Here is a 19169-nt window from a genome sequence, read left to right as displayed (position 1 = left end):
GGAACGCCTGTTTAGAATACACGCGCCCTGTGCCCTTCAGGCCCTGGACGCCCCTCCTTGAGCTCTAGCGGGTAAGAGCCTCGCCTTGGACTGGCAAGGCAGGGTTTTAAGCGGGATTCCCGCACTTGATGCCTAACTTCCTCCATCACTGTAGATCTGAGTTTCCCCATTTGCTGTTGTTTTTAAGACTGTTTGTTCATGGGAGACACACAGAGCGAGGCAGAGACGTGGGCAGAGGGAGAAGCAGGCTTCCTGTAGGGAGCCTGATGCGGGACTCCATCCCAGGACCTGGGATCACGACCTGAGCCAAAGGCAGCCACTCATCCGCTGAGCCACCCAGGTGCCCCTCAGTTTCCCCGTTTGTAACTGGAGCATAGCACTAGTATAGGCCTCAGAGGGTCATTTGAAGGAGTAGTCAGGTAATACAGGTAGCCTTGTGCCTGGCAAATGGGGTGGGCCCAGAAGATGCCACTGTTAGCAGTAGCTCCTTAAGCCCGCAGTGCTCTGTTTTGTGTTAAATGCTGCAAGAGATGTGAAAAAATTGCCCCCAGATGTCTTGAAGCTTTATAGTTTGGAGATATGTTTATTTTTCAAATACACGATCCCCTTCGATGTAACAAAGAAAATTTACTCATCCTTTCAGAGTGTGGCAGTGTGGCAGAGCCTCATGTAATGCAGGTCTCTGAACAGCTCTCTGATCTCTTGCTGTCATGTAGCAGGATAGAAGAACTGGAAGGAGAGAGTGTTGGGTTTGTATGCTGCCTTGTCTGGGTTCTTGATAAGTTCGCTGAGAACTTAATCTTACTATTAGGTAATGTGTTCTCAAGAAATTGTCGTTGAATGGACTATGAGGGAGATAATGGAGAAGGCAAGCCAGATTTATTTGTCCCTATTTCCCTGAGACTTCCCTGCCTTGACCTCTCTACATGCATGTCTTGCTTTCTACAGTTGATACATTCTTGAAAAATTGTGTATAAATTGGGACATATATCAAACATATTTAGAAGCTAGTATTTAAAGGGAATGTGGGGATGCCTGGTGGCTTAGCGGTTGACCGTCTGCCTTCAGCTCAGGGCCTGATCCCAGCTTCGGGGAACAAGTCCCGCATCAGGCTTCCTGCCAGGAGCCTGTTTCTCTCTCTGCCACTCTCCCTGTGTCTCTCATGAATAAATAAATAAAATCTTAAAAAAATAAAGGGAACGTGAATGCTTTTGTAAATGCGGGACTGTCTCCCCCAAATTTATTAAGTTTGAACTTGGATATACCAAATTGTTTTAAAGGGAATCACATCTGTTCTATTCCCTCATAACCTTGCTTTCGTCCTCATTGGCACAGTTTCAACGGATGGCCTTGTGCCTTGTATCACAGACTCTGGAGCTACCACTAGACTTTCCAGCTCTTACTATTGAGACTTGTGTTTTCGACTATGGTTAGTCGAAATGTGGCTATTTAAGATAATGTAAGTTAAATACAATGAAAAGATTCAGTATTCCAGTTGCACTGGACACATGTCAAGTACTCAGCAGCTACATGGAGTCATAGCAACTGTATTGAACGTTGCAGGTATAGAACATCTTTTTTTTAAGATTGTATTTATTTATTCATGAGAGACACAGGCAGAGGGAGAAGCAGGCTCCTCGCAGGGAGCGGGATGTGGGACTCCATCCCGGGTCTCCAGGATCATGCCTTGGACTGAAGGTGGCGCTAAACCACGGAGCCACCAGGCTGCCCAGTATAGAACATCTTTGATTTGCACAAAGTTCTGCCGGATGGAGAAGCCTGGAAGCTGTAGTTCCGTTTTGGGAAGTTCAGCATGTAGCTAAGTTATCAGTAACTGAGAGTTGAAGAAAATCCTTTTGCTCCAGAATACCCCGACACAATACTTTATATTTTGTAGTGATTTCAATTCCAAAGGCTTTTCACAAAAATTGTATTTCACTCTCAAGAAAATTCTGGGAGGTAGGTGGGGTAGGGAATACAAATTTCATATTAAGTAGCTGGCAGACTAGGAAACTACAACTCCCGTAGTTTTCACTTGCTTTCTTGAGTACCGTAATAGTTGACAATTCCTTAGCCCATAGGGTCATTTGGAAGAGTTATGGTGGCTCTGAAAGTAGGGACTCATGAAGGGGCCCTTTTCTTGGACCAACTACCCCCTGGGCCACTCTGTATGGTGAAAAGGTGGGTATCAGCAGCTATCACTCCCCCCCCCATGAGAGGTCTCTTACAAACTTAACCACCACAGTCCATGACACCTTTGTTAAAGTGTCTGCTGTGGTTGAGCAGAATAAATGGCAGTAGGAAAAGGTAGCAAGTGAAGGGAAGAGTTGCTTTGATGCTGACTGATTAGTTGATGATGGTAGAAGATTTAGAAGGATTGTATTTATTTCTCAGTGCATGAAGTCCTATTCTGGGGAACAGCTTTTTGCTTAGTTCTTAGAATTGGGGGAAAAATATAAAACCCACTAATGCCAATTGCTGATAGCAAATGGAGAATGTTTTTTGGGCAAAGTACCCGTGTATGATGCTTTAAGGAACAATGTTTCCCCAGACTTGACTTCCATTGTCTCAAGAGTGTGGTGAAGTCACTGTTGTCCCCATCTCATCCACTAGGCAGTAAGTGGCTTCCCATGGTCCTCTCATGCATGTGTCAGAACTGCAACTAGAATCCACATCTGATTCTTGCATTCCATACTGTCGACTGCAGGATTACCTTTCCTCTCTCGTTTCTGCTTCCTCTCGGATCCTTTGGCAAACCTTTTATTGCTCTTACTCTGCAGTATTTTTCTGGGGATGGTACACCTTTAATACATAGGTTAGGCTTTTTAGCAACAGCAGGATGGAGGCCTTAAAGTTCTTAATCAGCATTTGTTGAGTTCTCCTCTGCGTGAAGTACCTTGCCTCCACTGTCAAAACTAGAACCTAGATGTTACGCTGGTTTTACAGAAGAGGCGTCTGCTATAAAAGAGATTTCCATGCCGTAAACTTAACTGTATAGTGTTCCAGCGGTAAGACCTCTGGCTTTCAGTGGTACACATCAGTGATGGGATTCTCACAGCTTTAGCCACTGGCATTTGTCAGTGTCCGATCCCTAGACTGCAGTGCTGGACGCAGACCCCTATTTCCATCTGGCTTCCACACATTCTCATCTGTTTTTTATTTTTTTAATATATATTTTTTAACTCAATTAAAACAGATTTAGACCTGAACGCCTTTCCATCTTCCCCAGAGCTGTTCCGTCTCTGTTAAATCTAGGTTAAACCGGGGCCCTGGGATCCCTGGGTGGCGCAGCGGTTTGGCGCCTGCCTTTGGCCCAGGGCGTGATCCTGGAGACCCGGGATCGAATCCCACATCGGGCTCCCGGTGCATGGAGCCTGCTTCTCCCTCTGCCTGTGTCTCTGCCTCTCTCTCTTTCTCTCTGTGTGACTATCATAAATAAATAAAAATTAAAAAAAAAAAAAAAAAAAACCGGGGCCCTTTGTGCCAGAGCTGGAGATTTCAATGTTTTCTCCCTCTCTCAGTCTTCCTTATATAGTTGGTCACCAGAACCTCCTATTTCTGCCCCTTGCATGTCTCTGAGGTCAGTGTCTACTCCATTTTTAGTCTCTACTCTTCTAGTAACCACAAGAGTGGTCTGCCCCTGCCTCCAGAGTATCTTCATTCTCAGCCTTCGGCCGGGCAGAGATGCCACTTGTCTAGTTGGAAACCATGAATAATGTTCGGGAGTACTCACTTGTAAAGTATTTTTTGGCTGTGAAAACAAGTTGGAGAGCACAGGCCCTTTTGGAGGGGCATTCTCTCTCTCTCTCTCTCTCTCTCTCTCTCTCTCTCTCTCTCTCTCTCTCTCCCCTCACTCACTCACTCACACACACACACCACACACACATATGATCATTTCTAATTTGTAGAATTTTCTTTTTTCAGCATTGAATTACCAGGGAGGGCATTATTTGAAAGGGGCTTTCAGTTGCTTCATTTGTAAAATAAGATAATTGGACTTGATAATTTGGAATTATATAATTCTAGGCTTTTACTTACATTAAAGTTTCCTTTGATGGATTGTTACCATCTATTGGCTGTAGTGAAAATTGCAACTAATTATTTTAAGCTGAAGTACATCTTTTCAGTTACGAGGTAAAAATTAAAAATGACCAATGGTGGATGACAAGCATCTGGCTGTTTAATATTATTTCTTTTCCCAGATTTTGGAATGATACTTGTGAGAAGGGAAAGGAGTTTAAGTCCATTGGCTAACTCTGATGGATAATATGATATTCTATAATAAAACATGTAAGAGACGTTATATCTATCTTCCCATTGATTCAAACAAATACAAATCTAAGTTTCTTTGATTTTTGAGTACATGATGTGGACCAAAATGAGATACTTAAATGCTTAGAAAATAATCAGACTGCTGCCTCTCAGCAACAGTGCCTGTCAGATACTTGTACAACAGGTGTTGTATTGATAGCAGAGTGATTTGCTTTTTAAAAGCTCTCCATTACCATGGTCTCATCTTTTAGGGACACTACATAAAGAGATGTTACTTTTCAGAGGACTGTGTAAGAGCAACATAGATTTCATGATTGATGATTGCTAAATGTTTTCACGCGACTGATATGTGACCGTGACCCTTGGGGTGACACAACAGGTGGCCTTGATAGGAATGTAGTTGCTCTTTCTTTTAAGGTAGTAGGTAGAGCTTCCTCTTTGCTAGATTGGTACATAGACATCCCTCTGATTTGTGGTGTCTCCTCAAATGGAAAGGTAAGAAAATACTATAAAGAGCATATTTGCATATGTGCACCTATGTACACACCCTATTTTTTTGGCCTTACAAGTTCTGAAAACAATTATTTTCAAGTATCTTGAAATCACTAAAAATAAAAACGACTGCTTCCTTTTCCAGCTCAGAAGATAAAGTAACAGTCCACTTTGTAAACCGTGACGGTGAGACGTTAACAGCCAAAGGAAAAGTTGGTGACTCTCTACTAGATGTTGTGATTGAAAACAATCTAGATATTGATGGCTTTGGTGAGTATGAAACATTCCTTAAAATGTATAAGTGAAACCATTAAGTAGGCTTCAACTTTCTGGGTTTTTTTGCAGAATTTTAACTTAGCATGCTAAGTAAAACATTAAAATTCAAAATGTGTTAAAATTTTAAAATTCAGGATTGTTAGTGTTAAATTCTCATTTATAAAGAATATGAGTGATGCTGTGTTTCTCTTCTTTGTACATTTAATTAACCATGTGCCCCAAAGTCTGTTGCCTGATTACTGATGATGACTTGTGTGCCCTAAGCTGGGAGTGGAAAGTGGAGTTGAAAGCACCAGGTTAGGGCAGCCCCAGTGGCTCATCGGTTTAGCACCGCCTTCAGCCCAGGGCGTGATCCTGGCATCCTAGGATCGAGTCCCACGTCAGGCTCCCTGTGTGGAGCTTGCTTCTCCCTCTGCCTCTCTCTCTCTCTCTCTGTCTCATGAATAAATAAAATCTTTAAAAAGAAAAAAAAAAGAAAGCACCAGGTTAGAGATAATGAATGTTGTATCACAGAAGAGTAGTTAGTTTTGACTTAGATTTTTGGTTTTAACTTTATATTTGGAAATATCTTTGTTCAGAAAACAATTTTCCTATATAATCTTTGCTCACTTCTTCCGACTGTTAACAATTTATATTACTATGGTATAATAATCAAAACACAGAAATTAACATTAGTTGAATAACTCAAAAACTCTAGACTTAATAGAATTTTCCCACAAATGTTTTTTCTGTTTTAGGATTTGATCCAGGAGCCCATGTTGCATTTAGGTATTACATCTTCGGTCTGTGACACTTCCTTAGTCTTCTTTTGTTTTTTACAACCTAATAGTTTTGCTCAAGCACACTCTCTTTCTGGAGTGGTGGTTCTCAAAGGGGGTTCCCTTTACCATTAGCATTGGTGTCACTTGGGAAGTGCAGATCCTCAGGCCTCACACCAGGCCTATAGAATCAGAAAGTCTGCAGGAGGGCCCAGCAATGTTTTGACAGGTCCTCTGTATGATTATGATACGTGTTAAGTTTGAGAACCATTGGTCTGCAGTAAGGCCCAAGGAGTATATCTGATGTGCTTCTCTCAAAGCACTGTTCACATCGCATTTTTAAGAGAGCTTTCCAGACCAGAATTACTTCTCCTCCTCCTTTTTCCTGTCATATAATAAGCATGCCTGTCTATGTTAATGCTCATCACAGTGTTCCTTTTCAAGGAGAACGCCCCTCTCCGGTATGAGATGGTGAGCTCTTGCTTAGGTACCTCACAGAGCAGATTTTGTTCAGAGTTGATGGTGCATAATATTTGCTGAATTTCTAAATTTAACGTCAGTTTCAGGGTTAATTATAACAACTGCTCTTCAAGTGCATATGACGTTCCAGCATATGTCATCTGTTTTTGTAACAACTCTGAGAATTAGATTTGTTCTTTTAAACTTCTGTCTAGGGATCCCTGGGTGGCGCAGCGGTTTGGCGCCTGCCTTTGGCCCAGGGCGCGATCCTGGAGACCCGGGATCGAATCCCACGTCGGGCTTCCGGTGCATGGAGCCTGCTTCTCCCTCTGCCTGTGTCTCTGCCTCTCTCTCTCTCTCTCACTGTGTGCCTATCATAAATAAATAAAAAAAATTAAAAAAAAAAAAAAAAAAATAAACTTCTGTCTACAGATATGGAAAATAAGGCTCGGAGAAATTAATTTTCCCTGGGTCATACATGGAATCAGTGAAAGGATCTAGGACCCAAACCCAAGCTCTACCTCCCAAAGCTCCGCTTTTTCCTTTCTGCCATTTCTCCTAAGAAAAGTCTTTCCTGTGTGAACACCTGTCACAGAAATAGTTGAGAAAGTTCTAATTATAAGGAATTTTTTAGTCTAATGCAGTAGTTCTTGGTTGGGACTGAGTTTCAGAACCTCTATAAAAGTTTTTTTTTTTTTATTTTTTTTTTATTTTTTTATTTTTTTTTTATTTGTTTATGATAGTCACAGAGAGAGAGAGAGAGAGGCAGAGACAAAGGCAGAGGGAGAAGCAGGCTCCATGCACCGGGAGCCCGACGTGGGACTCGATCCCGGGTCTCCAGGATCGCGCCCCGGGCCAAAGGCAGGCGCCAAACCACTGCGCCACCCAGGGATCCCTATAAAAGTTTTAAAAATGCAGACATCTGTGTTCCAAGGCAGATGCTTAACTGACTGAGCCACCGAGGTGCCCCTGTAGTGACATACTTTAATATCTCTGACTTGACAAAATCACCAACCTTCCCTGTGTTTCAGTTTCATTATCTATCAAATAAGGATAATAATGGTACTAACTTCCTAGGACTTTCATGATTAAATTAATATGTGTCTTCAGAGTAATATCTGATATTAAGAAAGTGTTATAAATATTTGCATTAGTCTGTTCTATATAAAAATCTGTGTACATGATGAGATGCCACTTCACATCCATCAGGATGACTGTTGTCAGAAAAATGGGAGAATTACAAGAGTTAGCAGGGACGAGGAGAAATTGGAGCCCTGATGCCTTGCTGGTGGGAATGTAAAATGGTGCAGCTGCTGTGGAAGACAGTTTGGCAGGTCCTCAGATAGTTACACAGTTACCTTGTGATACAGGAGTTCCATTCTAGGTATATCCCCCAAAGAATTGAAAGCAGAGACTCAAACAGATACTTGGGATACTTGTAGGTACACGTAGGTACAGGAGTGTTCTTAGCAGCAGCATTCACAGTGCTCAGGTGAATGGATAAACAAAATGTGGTATATACATAAAGTGGAGTATTATTCAGCCATAAAAAGAAGTGAAATTCTGATACAATCTGCCACGTGGATGATCCCTGAGAACATTTGTGCTAAATGAAGTAAGCTAGACAAAACAGGACAAATACTCTGTGATTCCATGTACATGAGTTACCTAGAATGGGCAAATTCAGAGAGACAAAGTAGGTCACCAGAGACTAAGGGAAGAATCTGGGATGAAGAGTATCTTCTGGAAATAGACAGTGGTGATGGTTGTACAGCATAATTAACGTACTTACTGCCACTGACTCGTATACATAAAAATGGCAAAAGATGGTATATTTTATGTTATGTATATTTTACTACAATTAAAAAATTGGGGTAAGAAATAAAAATCTGTATAAACACAGAAAGTAACATTGTTTTATGATTAAAAAATCAATGTATATCCACTGTAGAAAAGTTTGAAAAATTTAATAAACATGTAAAATAAAATTCATCCATTATACTACTCTGTGACTACCAATAACATTTCTATGCTTTTTAAGACCTATATTGTGGTTACATTTTATGCAAACATGAATTACATAAAGTCAGGGTGATAGGAAAATATTGAAGTTTCATATTCTATGCAGTGTTTGAAATTGTGTGAATCTATCCCCATTTTTAAAATGTGAAGAGATTCACTTAATTTTAAAGCTGACAATCATGGTGAATTATAGACTGTTGTTTATGCTAATGCCATATGGTTGGAGCCACTTCAGCAGATAAATAGAAGTGTTTCCTGATCTTTGACAGGAGCAGGTGAACCATGCTGTTACTTGTGTGCATTGGAACTTGTAACTTTTATGCTGTTGAAAAACTTGAAATCTTGATATCCTGGCACAGTGTTCACTAACTCGTCAGGGGATGGTGTCATACTGGAACGCACTCCCAAACCAGTAACTCTGGAATGTCTCCCCTAACATTCTGTGCTGTTAATTTAGGAGTAGATGCTCTATAAGCAAAGGTGCTTAGAAAATAGGATTTTAGGAGAACCTGGGTGGCTCAGTGGTTGAGCATCTACCTTTGGCTCAGGTCATGATTCTGGCGTCCTGAGATTGAGTCCCTCGTGGGCTCCCTGCTCAGCGGAGAACCTGCTTCTCCCTCTCCCTCCACCCCTCCCCGTGCTCCTACACTCATGCACACTCTCTCTCAAATAGTCTTAAAAAAGAAGAAAAAAGGCTTCCCATCCCACCGAGGTAACCACTAGAAGAATCTTTTCCCCTTACCACCTAATATAGAAAATTTAATGCCACAATCTTGGGTAGTTTGATGAGAAGTCTGCACTCACTTATGTGGTCTCAGGAGAAAAGATTTAAGGATCAATGACCTGAACATGTCCAGAAATTTTGGCATTTAAGTACAAACTTGAGATAAACTAAACTGGCTTCACTACAGATAGAGTTAAGCTTAAGCCACTTTCTAGAATAAAGATGAAGGAAACGAGGTCAAGAAGCCTGGGGACAGCTGTTTGGTTAATTCCTGATGTTGAAAATGGAGACTCTTTCAGTGTTGCCCTTGTCGTAAGTCCTACAATAGCGAAGCTGACCACGTACAGAGTCCTTTTTATGTTTCTCCCCAGGTGATCGCATCCCTCTGTGACCCTAAATCCTGTGTAGATGTCCATAAAGTCGTCTTCCCTTTACATTGTTAGCTCACCTCTCCCCGAGCCCTGGACTTAAGATCCAACTTTCTACTTGACATCTCTTCTTGGAAATTACACAGGCATTTGAAAGTCAACATACCTAAAGAGCTTTTGATTTTGTTTCCTTCCCCCAAAACACATTCTTCCTCGGGGCTTTACTGTTGGCAAGGAGCATTGCTCAGTGGTTCAAGACCAAAACTGGAGAATCTTACTCCTCCTCCCCAATCCCCTACCTCCAGTGCCATCAGGAGCTCCTGTCACTTGTGCCCCCAAAATCTAAGTGGGTCCCACTTCCTGCATCCCTGCAGTCAGTGCCTGGGGCCAGCCAGCCACTGTATACCAGGACCTGTGCCGACCTTCCCTTCTGGAGCCCACCACTTGGGATTTGTCCTAAGGCACATCAGGCATGCTGTCCCCTGATTGAAGACCACAAATAACCTCCTGTGTCACTTAGGATAAGTCCACATTCCTTACTCCAGCCTACGAGGCCCCATGGGCCTTTTCTCAGGGGCTGTACTCACCAGAAGTTTTTTTTGAGACTTCATACACACTATACATACATTTTCTCTGCCTGGACACCCAGTCTCTCCTCCTGTACTTGGGGTTTTCATCCCTCCAGGCTCAGGTTATATGTTACTTCCTCAGTGAGGCCTGACCAACCATCCTTTCTGAAGTAGGACTCCTCTCACTGCCCTGAACCCATTATTCTCCATCACAGCATCCTATTTCTTTCACAGCTCTTATGTATTCCTTCATTTACTTGTGCCGCTTCCTCCTAAAAGGCAGTAATAGAGGAGAAAATCATTCCAGTTTTATTCCTCACTGTATATGAAGTAATGAACTATGGTATAAATGAGTAAAAAGGAAAAATGGTAAATTTTGGAAGCAACACATAAGCATGCTTATTTCCAACTATTTTTTTTTAACTTCAAACTTTTATATTGATCTAGATCTTTTGGAAGATTTTGTTTTCAGAGTGTATTGCAGTATTCCGTCACTAGGGGGCAGTTATACCTCTCTGATCAAATGTACCTAGTTTATTACTTCAGATCTTGTTTATTTCTGCTACATCATCTATTTCCTTCATGTCTCTTTTGAGGAAAATTATCCAAATTGGGAGATCCTGATAATGTTCACATAAATCTATATGCATTCCTATCATGTTTATCGATTCCCTATTGGTATACTGTATTATTGGCTGTGGTAGATTAAACTTTACTCTAGAAAATTAGATTTTCTATTTATATATAGTTTCACATTATTAATATATAATAATAGTTATACTCCGGATTTTTGGGAGGAAGGGATTAGGTCGATGTGGGCAATCTTTCTTGTTAGCATTATATCTGTACAAAGTAATATTAATATAAGATACACATGTGCACAGATAAACACAAAATTATCTTTTTCCTGTTGGCAAACACTCAAAAAACATGAAAGGAGCAATAGTCTGTAGATCTTTCTCTGGGAATTAATATTATGGCAAGAATTTCTGAGCATTTGCACAACAACTTAGTATCATTAGCCTTATTTAAAAAAAAAAACAAAACTAAATCCAGGGGTGCCTGGGTGATTCAGTTGGGTTAGTGTCTGACTCTTGATTTTGGCTCAGGTCATGATCTCGGAGTCATGGGATTGAGCCCTGAACTGGCTGTGGAGCCTGCTTAAGATTCTCTCCCTCTCCCTCTCCCTCTCCCTCTCCCTCTCCACCTCCCCCACTAAAAAACAAACAAAAACAAAACTTGATTTGGAGAAATTTTATTTACTACCAACCTTGAGATAAGGCAGTGATCATACTTACTTATTCTTGAGGTAATTTTTAAATTATGTGAATTTGAAATTTTGCAGATTAACAGTATTAAAGGTCTTATGCTAGCAAAATCCAAAATACCATGGAAACCAAAACTTTTGTCAAGAATCCCATAGGTTCCACATGACAGCCTGCGTGAACTATAAATTTTACATTTGTTTTTGCAGCTAAAGTGATACCACTTTAACTGGCAAACAGATACCTGCCATCCTTTGTCTCTGTCATATAGATTGCTATTTATAGAAATCTGAATGTGTGATTTTGTTGACTACAGTGTTGAGATATATATATATATATATATTTTTTTTTTTTTTAAGGTTTTATTCATGATAGAAAGAGGCAGAGATACAGGCAGAGGGAGAAGCAGGCTCCACGCAAGGAGCCTGACGCAGGACTCGATCCCAGGTCTCCAGGATCACGCCCTGGGCTGAAGGCTGGAGCTAAACCACTGAGCCACCCAGGGATCCCCTAATGCTGATATTTTAAACTCTGGTTATAATTTAGTATTTTTAAAGCCTGTAACTATTTCAGCCAAGCAGTCATTAAGTGCTAATGCTGAAAAATGCATCTGAAAATCAGTTATTTTGGATTAGAACTTAGATGTGACAAAAAGCTATGAAGAAAGCCAAAAATCTGTCATGATATGTATTACTGTTAATTTAGGAGGACTCTTAATCATTAGCCAGAGTGCCGACAAAATAAAAGCTGCACTAAAGCATGCATACCTTTAAGTTCATGAAAATTGTTGTGTAACCAAGCAAGGATGACAGATAAAATGCCAGCACCAGGGGCGAATACCAATGTGGCTGTAATATGTCCCTAAATCTGATTATTGTCTGTGCTAAGTAGTTTCACTTATTTGAAAGGTGGATATAGTAATGTAAAAGGTTTTACTTGAAATGTTTTTCTACCCAAGTCTATTTTATTTTATTATTTGTGTGCGTGTATGCGTGCATACACATAGGGGTGGGGTGGGGGACAGATGGATAGGGAGAGGAGAAATTCAAGTGGACTCCTTGCTGAGGAGGACCTGGAGGTGGGGCTCAATTCCAGGACCCTGAGGTCAAACCTGAGTTAAAACCAAGAGAACCTTGGGGGCAGCCTGGGTGGCTCAGCGGTTTAGTGCCACCTGCAGCCCGGGGCCTGATCCTAGAGACCTGGGATCGAGTTCCACATCCGGCTCCCTGGGTGGAGCCTGCTTCTCCATCTGCCGGTGTCTTTGCCTCTCTCTCTGTGTCTCTCATTAATACATAAAATCTTAAAAAAAAAAAAAAGAGAGAACCAAGAGTCCCATGCTTAACCCAACTGTGCCACCCACGTGCCCCAACATAAATGCATATTAAAATAAAAACGTGATAAGATTAGAGATTGATGAACTATTTGAACCCATCTCTCTATTTTACCTTTTCTTGAATTATGAGACCAACAATTTCCAAAACCTTTGAGAATACATCCTTCATAAAATGTGATCACTTTATGCTTACGTATATATACTTGTGTGTATCTATATATAAAAATGTAGAAGGTGTCTGGGTGGCTCAGTCAGTTAAGTGAGCCTTTGGCTCAGGTCATGATCCCGAGGTCCTGGAATGAGCCCCATATTGGGCTTCCTGCGCAGCGGAACCTGCTTCTCCCTCTTTCTCCACCTTTCCCCGTGCTTGTGGACTCTCTGTCAAATAAAATCTCAAAATACGTATATAGATATACATGTACATGCATATTTATATGTACATACACACACACTCCCCCATTAATTTACTCCTATATAACCAACCACTTAAAAAGACTAAAAGCTGGCAGCTACTGATATCGCTGTGGGGTTGTGTGAAAGCAGAGGTCACATAACTTTTGCCCCTTCAACCTTCTCTCCCCTTGTATCATTATATTAATGCTTCCATATTCTGATCAGCTATCAGTTTTAGATGGAAGGTACTATAGTTGTTCCTTCTGTATGCTTTTTCTTTTTATACATTGCCTCCCAGCTCTTGTTTTGTAGACTTGGTCTCTGTGTGTGTGATAAGAATAAGCAATAGGCACTCCCCATTTTATGAATAGGGTTTTGTTCTCCAGATCCATTTTCAGATCAACTATTTGGCATTTAGGATTTATTTTCCCATGAAAATAATAATATACATGGTAGCTAAATTTTCAAGCGAACCCGCAGAACCTATTTCTTCACAACTAATGTAATCACCATTTACAGGCTGGCTTCTATGAAAAAGTATGCATTGTGACTTCTGACTCTAGATAAAAAAAACTCCCTGGACCAACCTGCTGTGCACATGCACACACACACACACCATAACACACACATTCACTATAGGGACTCCTTTGTCCACTTTGCACCTCATTCTGGTAGTGGGAACATATGCACTGCTGATTTTCAATAAAGATGGTTTCCTGGAGGCCTAGAGCCTGGGAATTCCATGATGCTGGAAAGGAGTTAGAAGATAAAGGCCCAATAGGAATGTCATCCACTTTGTTCCTGTCCATAGCTGTTGTCAGTTTGGGTTGTGGCTCTAGTGGAGTTGGGAGCTACAGAAGTGTTCAGTAAGGATGAGAACTGTATGTCAAAGGGGGATATAGAGTTGATGGCAGCCTCCATGTTTTAACCTAAAACAAGTAGGCAGCACCAGATCAGCTCTAGTTGTACAAAATCAGGTGTTGATAAGGGGCAACTACAAAAGCCTACACCTGACATGCTTAATGGTGAAAGATGGAATGCCTGTCCCCTAAGATCAGGAACAAGGCAAGGATGTCTAGTTGTAGCATTCCTGTTTAACATCACACTGTAAGTCTTAGCCTGTGTGTGTGTTGGGGTGGGGGTGGGGGGACAAAAAGAAAAAAGGCATATAGATTGAAAAGGAAGAAATAAAATTGCCTCTGTTTTTGACAGTGATTGTTTACATAGAAAATCAAAAGGAGTGTATAAAAAATCTTAGAACTAGTGAATTTATTTTTTTCCTAATAGGTTTTAGCAAAGTCCGAGGATATAAGGTCAACACGCAAAAATCCATTATATTTCTATATACCAGCAATGAACAACTGGCAACCAAAAAAAAATTTTTAAAGAACATTTACAGTAGCTCACCAAATTGACATTTTTAGGTCTAAATCTAACAAAATATAGCATCTCTCTCTTGGAAATTATAAAAACTCTGAGGAGAGAAAATGAAGACCAAAGTAGCAAAAAAGCATACTCTGTGGATTAGATGACTTAACATAGTAAAGATGTCAGTTCTTGTCTGAAATTAGAGGAAAAGCTTTTAACCTTTAATCATTAGTTATGGGCTTGTCATTATATGGCCTTTATAATGTTGAGGTTTGTTCCCTTTGTCCTCCATACTTGTTGAGAGTTTTTATCATAAAAGGATGTAGAATTTTGTCACATGCTTTTTCTGCACCTATTTATTTTTTCAAGATTTTATGTATGAGAGACACAGAAAGAGAGAAGCAGAGACATAGGCAGAGGGAGAAAGAGTCCTCTGGGGAGCTCTATGTGAGACTCGATCCCAGGACCCCAGGACCCCAGGATCACGAGTTGAGCCAAAGTCAGATGCTCAACTACTGAGCCACTCAGGTGTCCCTGCATCTGTTTAGGTGATCATATGATTTTTATCTTTCTTTTTTTTTTTCTAAGTTTTATTTATTCATGAGAGACAGAGGGGGAGAGAGAGAGAGGCAGAGACAGGCAGAGGGAGAAGCAGGCTCCATGTAGGGAGCCTGACATGGGACTCAATCCTGGGTCTCCAGGATCAGGCCCTGGGCTGAAGGTGGTGCTAAACCACTGAGTCACAGGGGCTGCCCTTTATCTTACTTTCTATTAATGTGGTGTATCACATTTATTGATCTACATTTGTTGAACCATTCCTGCGTCCCCAAAATAAAATCCACTTGATCATGATGTAGGATCCTTTTAATGTGCTATTGAATATTTGCTAATATTTTGTTGAGAATTTTTACATCTGTAGTCATCAAAGATACTGCCCTGTAGTTATCTTTGCTTGCCCAGCTTTGGTATCAGGGAAATGCTGGCCTCATAAAATGAGTTTGGGAGTGTTCCTTCCTCTTTAGTTTTTCAGAAGAGTTTGAGAAGGATTGGCATTAATTCTTCTTTAAATGTTTGGTAGAATTCACCAGTTGAACCATTTGGTCCTGGGCTTTCCATTGATTACTAATTTAATCTCTTTACTAATATTGGTCTGTTCAAATTTTCTGTTTCTTCATGATTCAGTCTTGGTAGGTTGTATGTTTCAAGAAATTTTTCCATTTCTCTTAGGTTGTCCAATCTGTTGGTATATAATTGTTTCATAGTATTCTCTTAGGATCATTTGTATTTTTGTGGTGTCAGTTTTAATGTCTCTTCTTTGATCTGATATGCATTTTTTTTTAGTTTTCTCTCTTTATTAGTCTAGCTAAAGGTTTGTTAGTTTTATCTTTTAAAAAACAGCTTTTAGTTTCATTGATCTTTTCTATTATTTTCTGGTTTCTTTCATTTATTTCTGTCTGATCTTTGTTATTTCTTTCCTTCAGCTAACCTTGGGCTTAATTTGTTCTTTTTCTAGTTCCTTCATGTTTAAAGTTTATTTGAGATCTCTTTTTCTTAATGTAGGTATTTTTATCATTTTAAACTTCCCTCTTAGAACTGCTTTTGGTGCATTCCATAAATTTTGGGTTGTTGTATTTCCATTTTTGTTTGTTTCAAGATTTTCCTTTTTTAATTTATCTTTGGAGTTTTTCTTTGACCAATTGGTTATTCAGGAGTGTGTTTTATTTTCACATATTTGTGAATTTTCCAGGTTTTCTCCTGTTATTGATTTCTAGCTTCATACTATTGTAGTTGGAAGATACTTGATATGATTTCAGTCTTCTTAAATGTTTAAGACCAGTTTTATGACCTAACATAGGATCTATCCTGCAGAATGTTAGTGTGCACTTGAGAAGATTGTGTATTCTGTTGCTTTTGGGTGGAATGTCTGTTAGGTCCATTTGGTCTAAAGCATAGTTAAGGTCTAAGGTTTCCCAGTTGATTATCTGCCTGGATGATCTATCTATTGTTGAAATTGGGGTATTGAAGTCCCCTGCTATTGTGTATTGTTGTCTTTTAGATCTGTTAGTCTTTACTTAATATATTTTGGTGTTCCCATTTGAATGAATATATTTATACAACTATTACATCTTCTTGATGAATTGACTCTTTTATCATATAATTGCCTTCTTTATCTCTTATTATGGCTTTTGAGCTAAAGTCTATTTTGTCTGATATGAGTATATTTAACTCTGTTTTGGTTTCTACTTGTATGGAGTATTTTTCCATTGCTTCACTTTGAGCTTTTGTGTATCCTTGAAGCTGAAGTGAGTTTCTTGTTGGTAGCAAATAGTTGGGTCTTGTGTTTTTATCCATTCAGTTACACTATATCTGTGAATGGAGAATTTAATTTATTTACATTTAGTGTAATTATGATAGGTAAGAACTTAATAATGTGATCTTGTTCATTGTGTTCTGGCTGTTTTGTAGATCCCATATTCCTTTATTTCTTTCTTGCTGTCTTCCTTTGTAAATTGATGATTTTACATAGTAGCATGCTTTGATTCCCTTTATTCATCATGTATCTACTGAGGTTTTTGCTTTGTGGCTACCATGAGGCTTATATAAAACATCTGTAGTTATTACTGTCTTATCTATTCTGATAGTTTAACTTTGATCACATGCCAAAAAACTATACTTTTTACTCCCCCCTTTCGGTTTTTGATATCACAACTTTATATTGTGTATTTATTAACAAATTATTAAAGCTATAGCTATTTTTAATACATTTTTTCCTTTAACTTTTATCCTGGAATTAAGTGGTTAATACACCACCATATTATAGTATTAGAGTATGCTGAATGTGACTTTGTACTTACTTTTACCAGTGTGTTATATATTTCCATGTTACTAATTAGCATCCTTTCATTTTATTTAGTAATCTCTACACCCAGTGTGGGGCTCGAACTTACAACCCTGAGATCAAGAGTCACATGCTCTACTGACTGAACCAGCCAGGCACCCCATGTTCTTCCACTTTTTCTTTAAGGATTCCTTTCCTCAAGGCAGGTTTAGTGGTGAAGAACTTCCTTAGCTTCTGTTTGTCAGGAGGGTCCGTCTCTCTTTCAATTCCACAGGATGACTTTGTCAGAGTATTTGGCAGGGTGGTTTCCCTGCCAGCATGTTGTATATGTCATCCCAGTGTCTCCTGGCCTGTAATGTTTCTACTGACAGATCCACTGAGGGCGTTATGGGGATTCCCTTGTCAATCACCAGCTTCTTTTTTTTTACTCCTATGAAGATTCCTTTGTCTTTGGTTTTTGGCAGTTTTATTATAATCAAGAAGATCTCTTCAAGTTGAGTTTGGGGACCTCTGAGCTTCATGAATTTGCATGTCCAAATCTCTCCCAGATTTTGGAAGTTCTCAGCCATTATTTCTTTAAATAAGCATTTTACTGTCTTTTCCCTTTCTTCTCCATCTGGGATTCCAGGAATTTATGGATTGTTTGTTTTGATGGTCAGAACACCAGCAGATCACATAAACTTTCTTACTCTTTTCCATTCCTTTTTTTTTTTTTTCTTTCCTCTGACAGGATAATTTTAAAGGTCCAACCTTCTAATTTGCAGATTCTTCCTTCTGCCTGGTCCCTTGTGTTGTTGATAGTCTCTGTTGCATTTTCCATTTCATTCATTGTCCTCTCAGCTCCAGGATGTCTATTTGGTTTTCTTTTATGATTTCTAGCTCTTTGTTAAACTACTGTTAGACTACTATGTACTATTTTGTACATGCCTCATTTTCCTGATTTCATCGAATTGTCTCTGTGTTTTTTTGTAGCTTATTGAGTTTCCTTAAAACACCTATTTGGAATTCTTTATCAGGTAAGGAGCAGATCTTTGTGTCTTTAGGGTCAGTTATTGGAAGATTATTGTGTTCTTTTGGTGGTGCAGTGTTTTCTTGATTTTTCACATTCCTCAAAGTCTTGTGATGCTGCCTTCATATCTGCAGTGGCAGTCACCTCCTCTGGTCTTTGCAGACTGGGTAGGGAAATTTTTGTCAGGCCTTCAGTGGATTCACCTGCTGCATGCTTGCTCCCTCTTGTGGCACACTTCTTAAGCTTATGTGCTTTTTGAATTCTGCAGAGCAAGGATGTGTGCAAACAACCTCCCTTTTTACTTTTCCAAGGGCAGTCAGTCCTCCTGGGCTTGCAGATTCAGGCTGGTGTTGTGCACATGCCTACTAGTTGTCTGTATAAGCTCATTGCTGCTACCTTTGGGAGTGTACCTGGGGATTTGGCCACCAGGCCAGAGGGGAGATGTGTGGGTAAGATGTGTGGAATGCTTGGGGTATCCATAGGCCATTCCTGGTGCTCATAGGTGGGCCTCCCACTACAGTACATGACATGGTTAATAAAATTCATGTCCTGGGAAGCCCCAGTAGCTTAGTGGTTTAGTGCCGCCTTCGGCCCAGGGTGTGATCCTAGAGACCCGGGATCGAGTCCCACATGGGGCGCTCTGCATGGACCCTGCTTCTCCCTCTGCCTGTGTCTCTGCCTCTGTGTGTGTGTGTGTGTCTCTCATGAGTAAATAAATAAAATCTTTTTAAAAAAGAAATAAAATAAAATAAAATAAAATAAAATAAATAAAATAAAATAATAAAATAAAATTCGTGTCCCTTTGATAATATTGCAAGACCTGGCTGCAAATCTCTTAGCCACTCACCGCCCCCTAATCATTCAGCTCAAACCCACTACTCTGAATGAGGCAGGAGTGAATGGGCCTGTTTGGCAGTGTCTTCTCAAAACAGCTCTCCTCGTTCTGGGGCTGCACCGGAGTTTCAGTCTCCTGCCTGGATCCCACAGCTCCCACAGAGGCACTGTGTAAAGGGGTGCCAAGT

The 19169-nt window shown here is 40.1% G+C and overlaps 1 protein-coding gene across 1 annotated transcript in view; it reads left to right on the top strand.

Annotated features, from left to right (window-relative positions):
* Window positions 1–19169, top strand: part of FDX1 (ferredoxin 1) — a 33664-nt gene that overhangs the window by 795 nt on the left and 13700 nt on the right. Inside the window, exon 2 of the mRNA XM_025465605.3 lies at window positions 4910–5034. Coding sequence (XP_025321390.1) covers window positions 4910–5034 — 125 coding nt within the window. The remainder of the gene's footprint in view (window positions 1–4909; window positions 5035–19169) is intronic.

The sequence above is a fragment of the Canis lupus genome, chromosome 5 (genome assembly GCF_003254725.2).
Source record: "Canis lupus dingo isolate Sandy chromosome 5, ASM325472v2, whole genome shotgun sequence".
NCBI classification, from domain to species: domain Eukaryota; kingdom Metazoa; phylum Chordata; class Mammalia; order Carnivora; family Canidae; genus Canis; species Canis lupus.
Note: the sequence above shows the minus strand (reverse complement) of the source record. Positions and strands in the feature narration are given on the sequence as shown.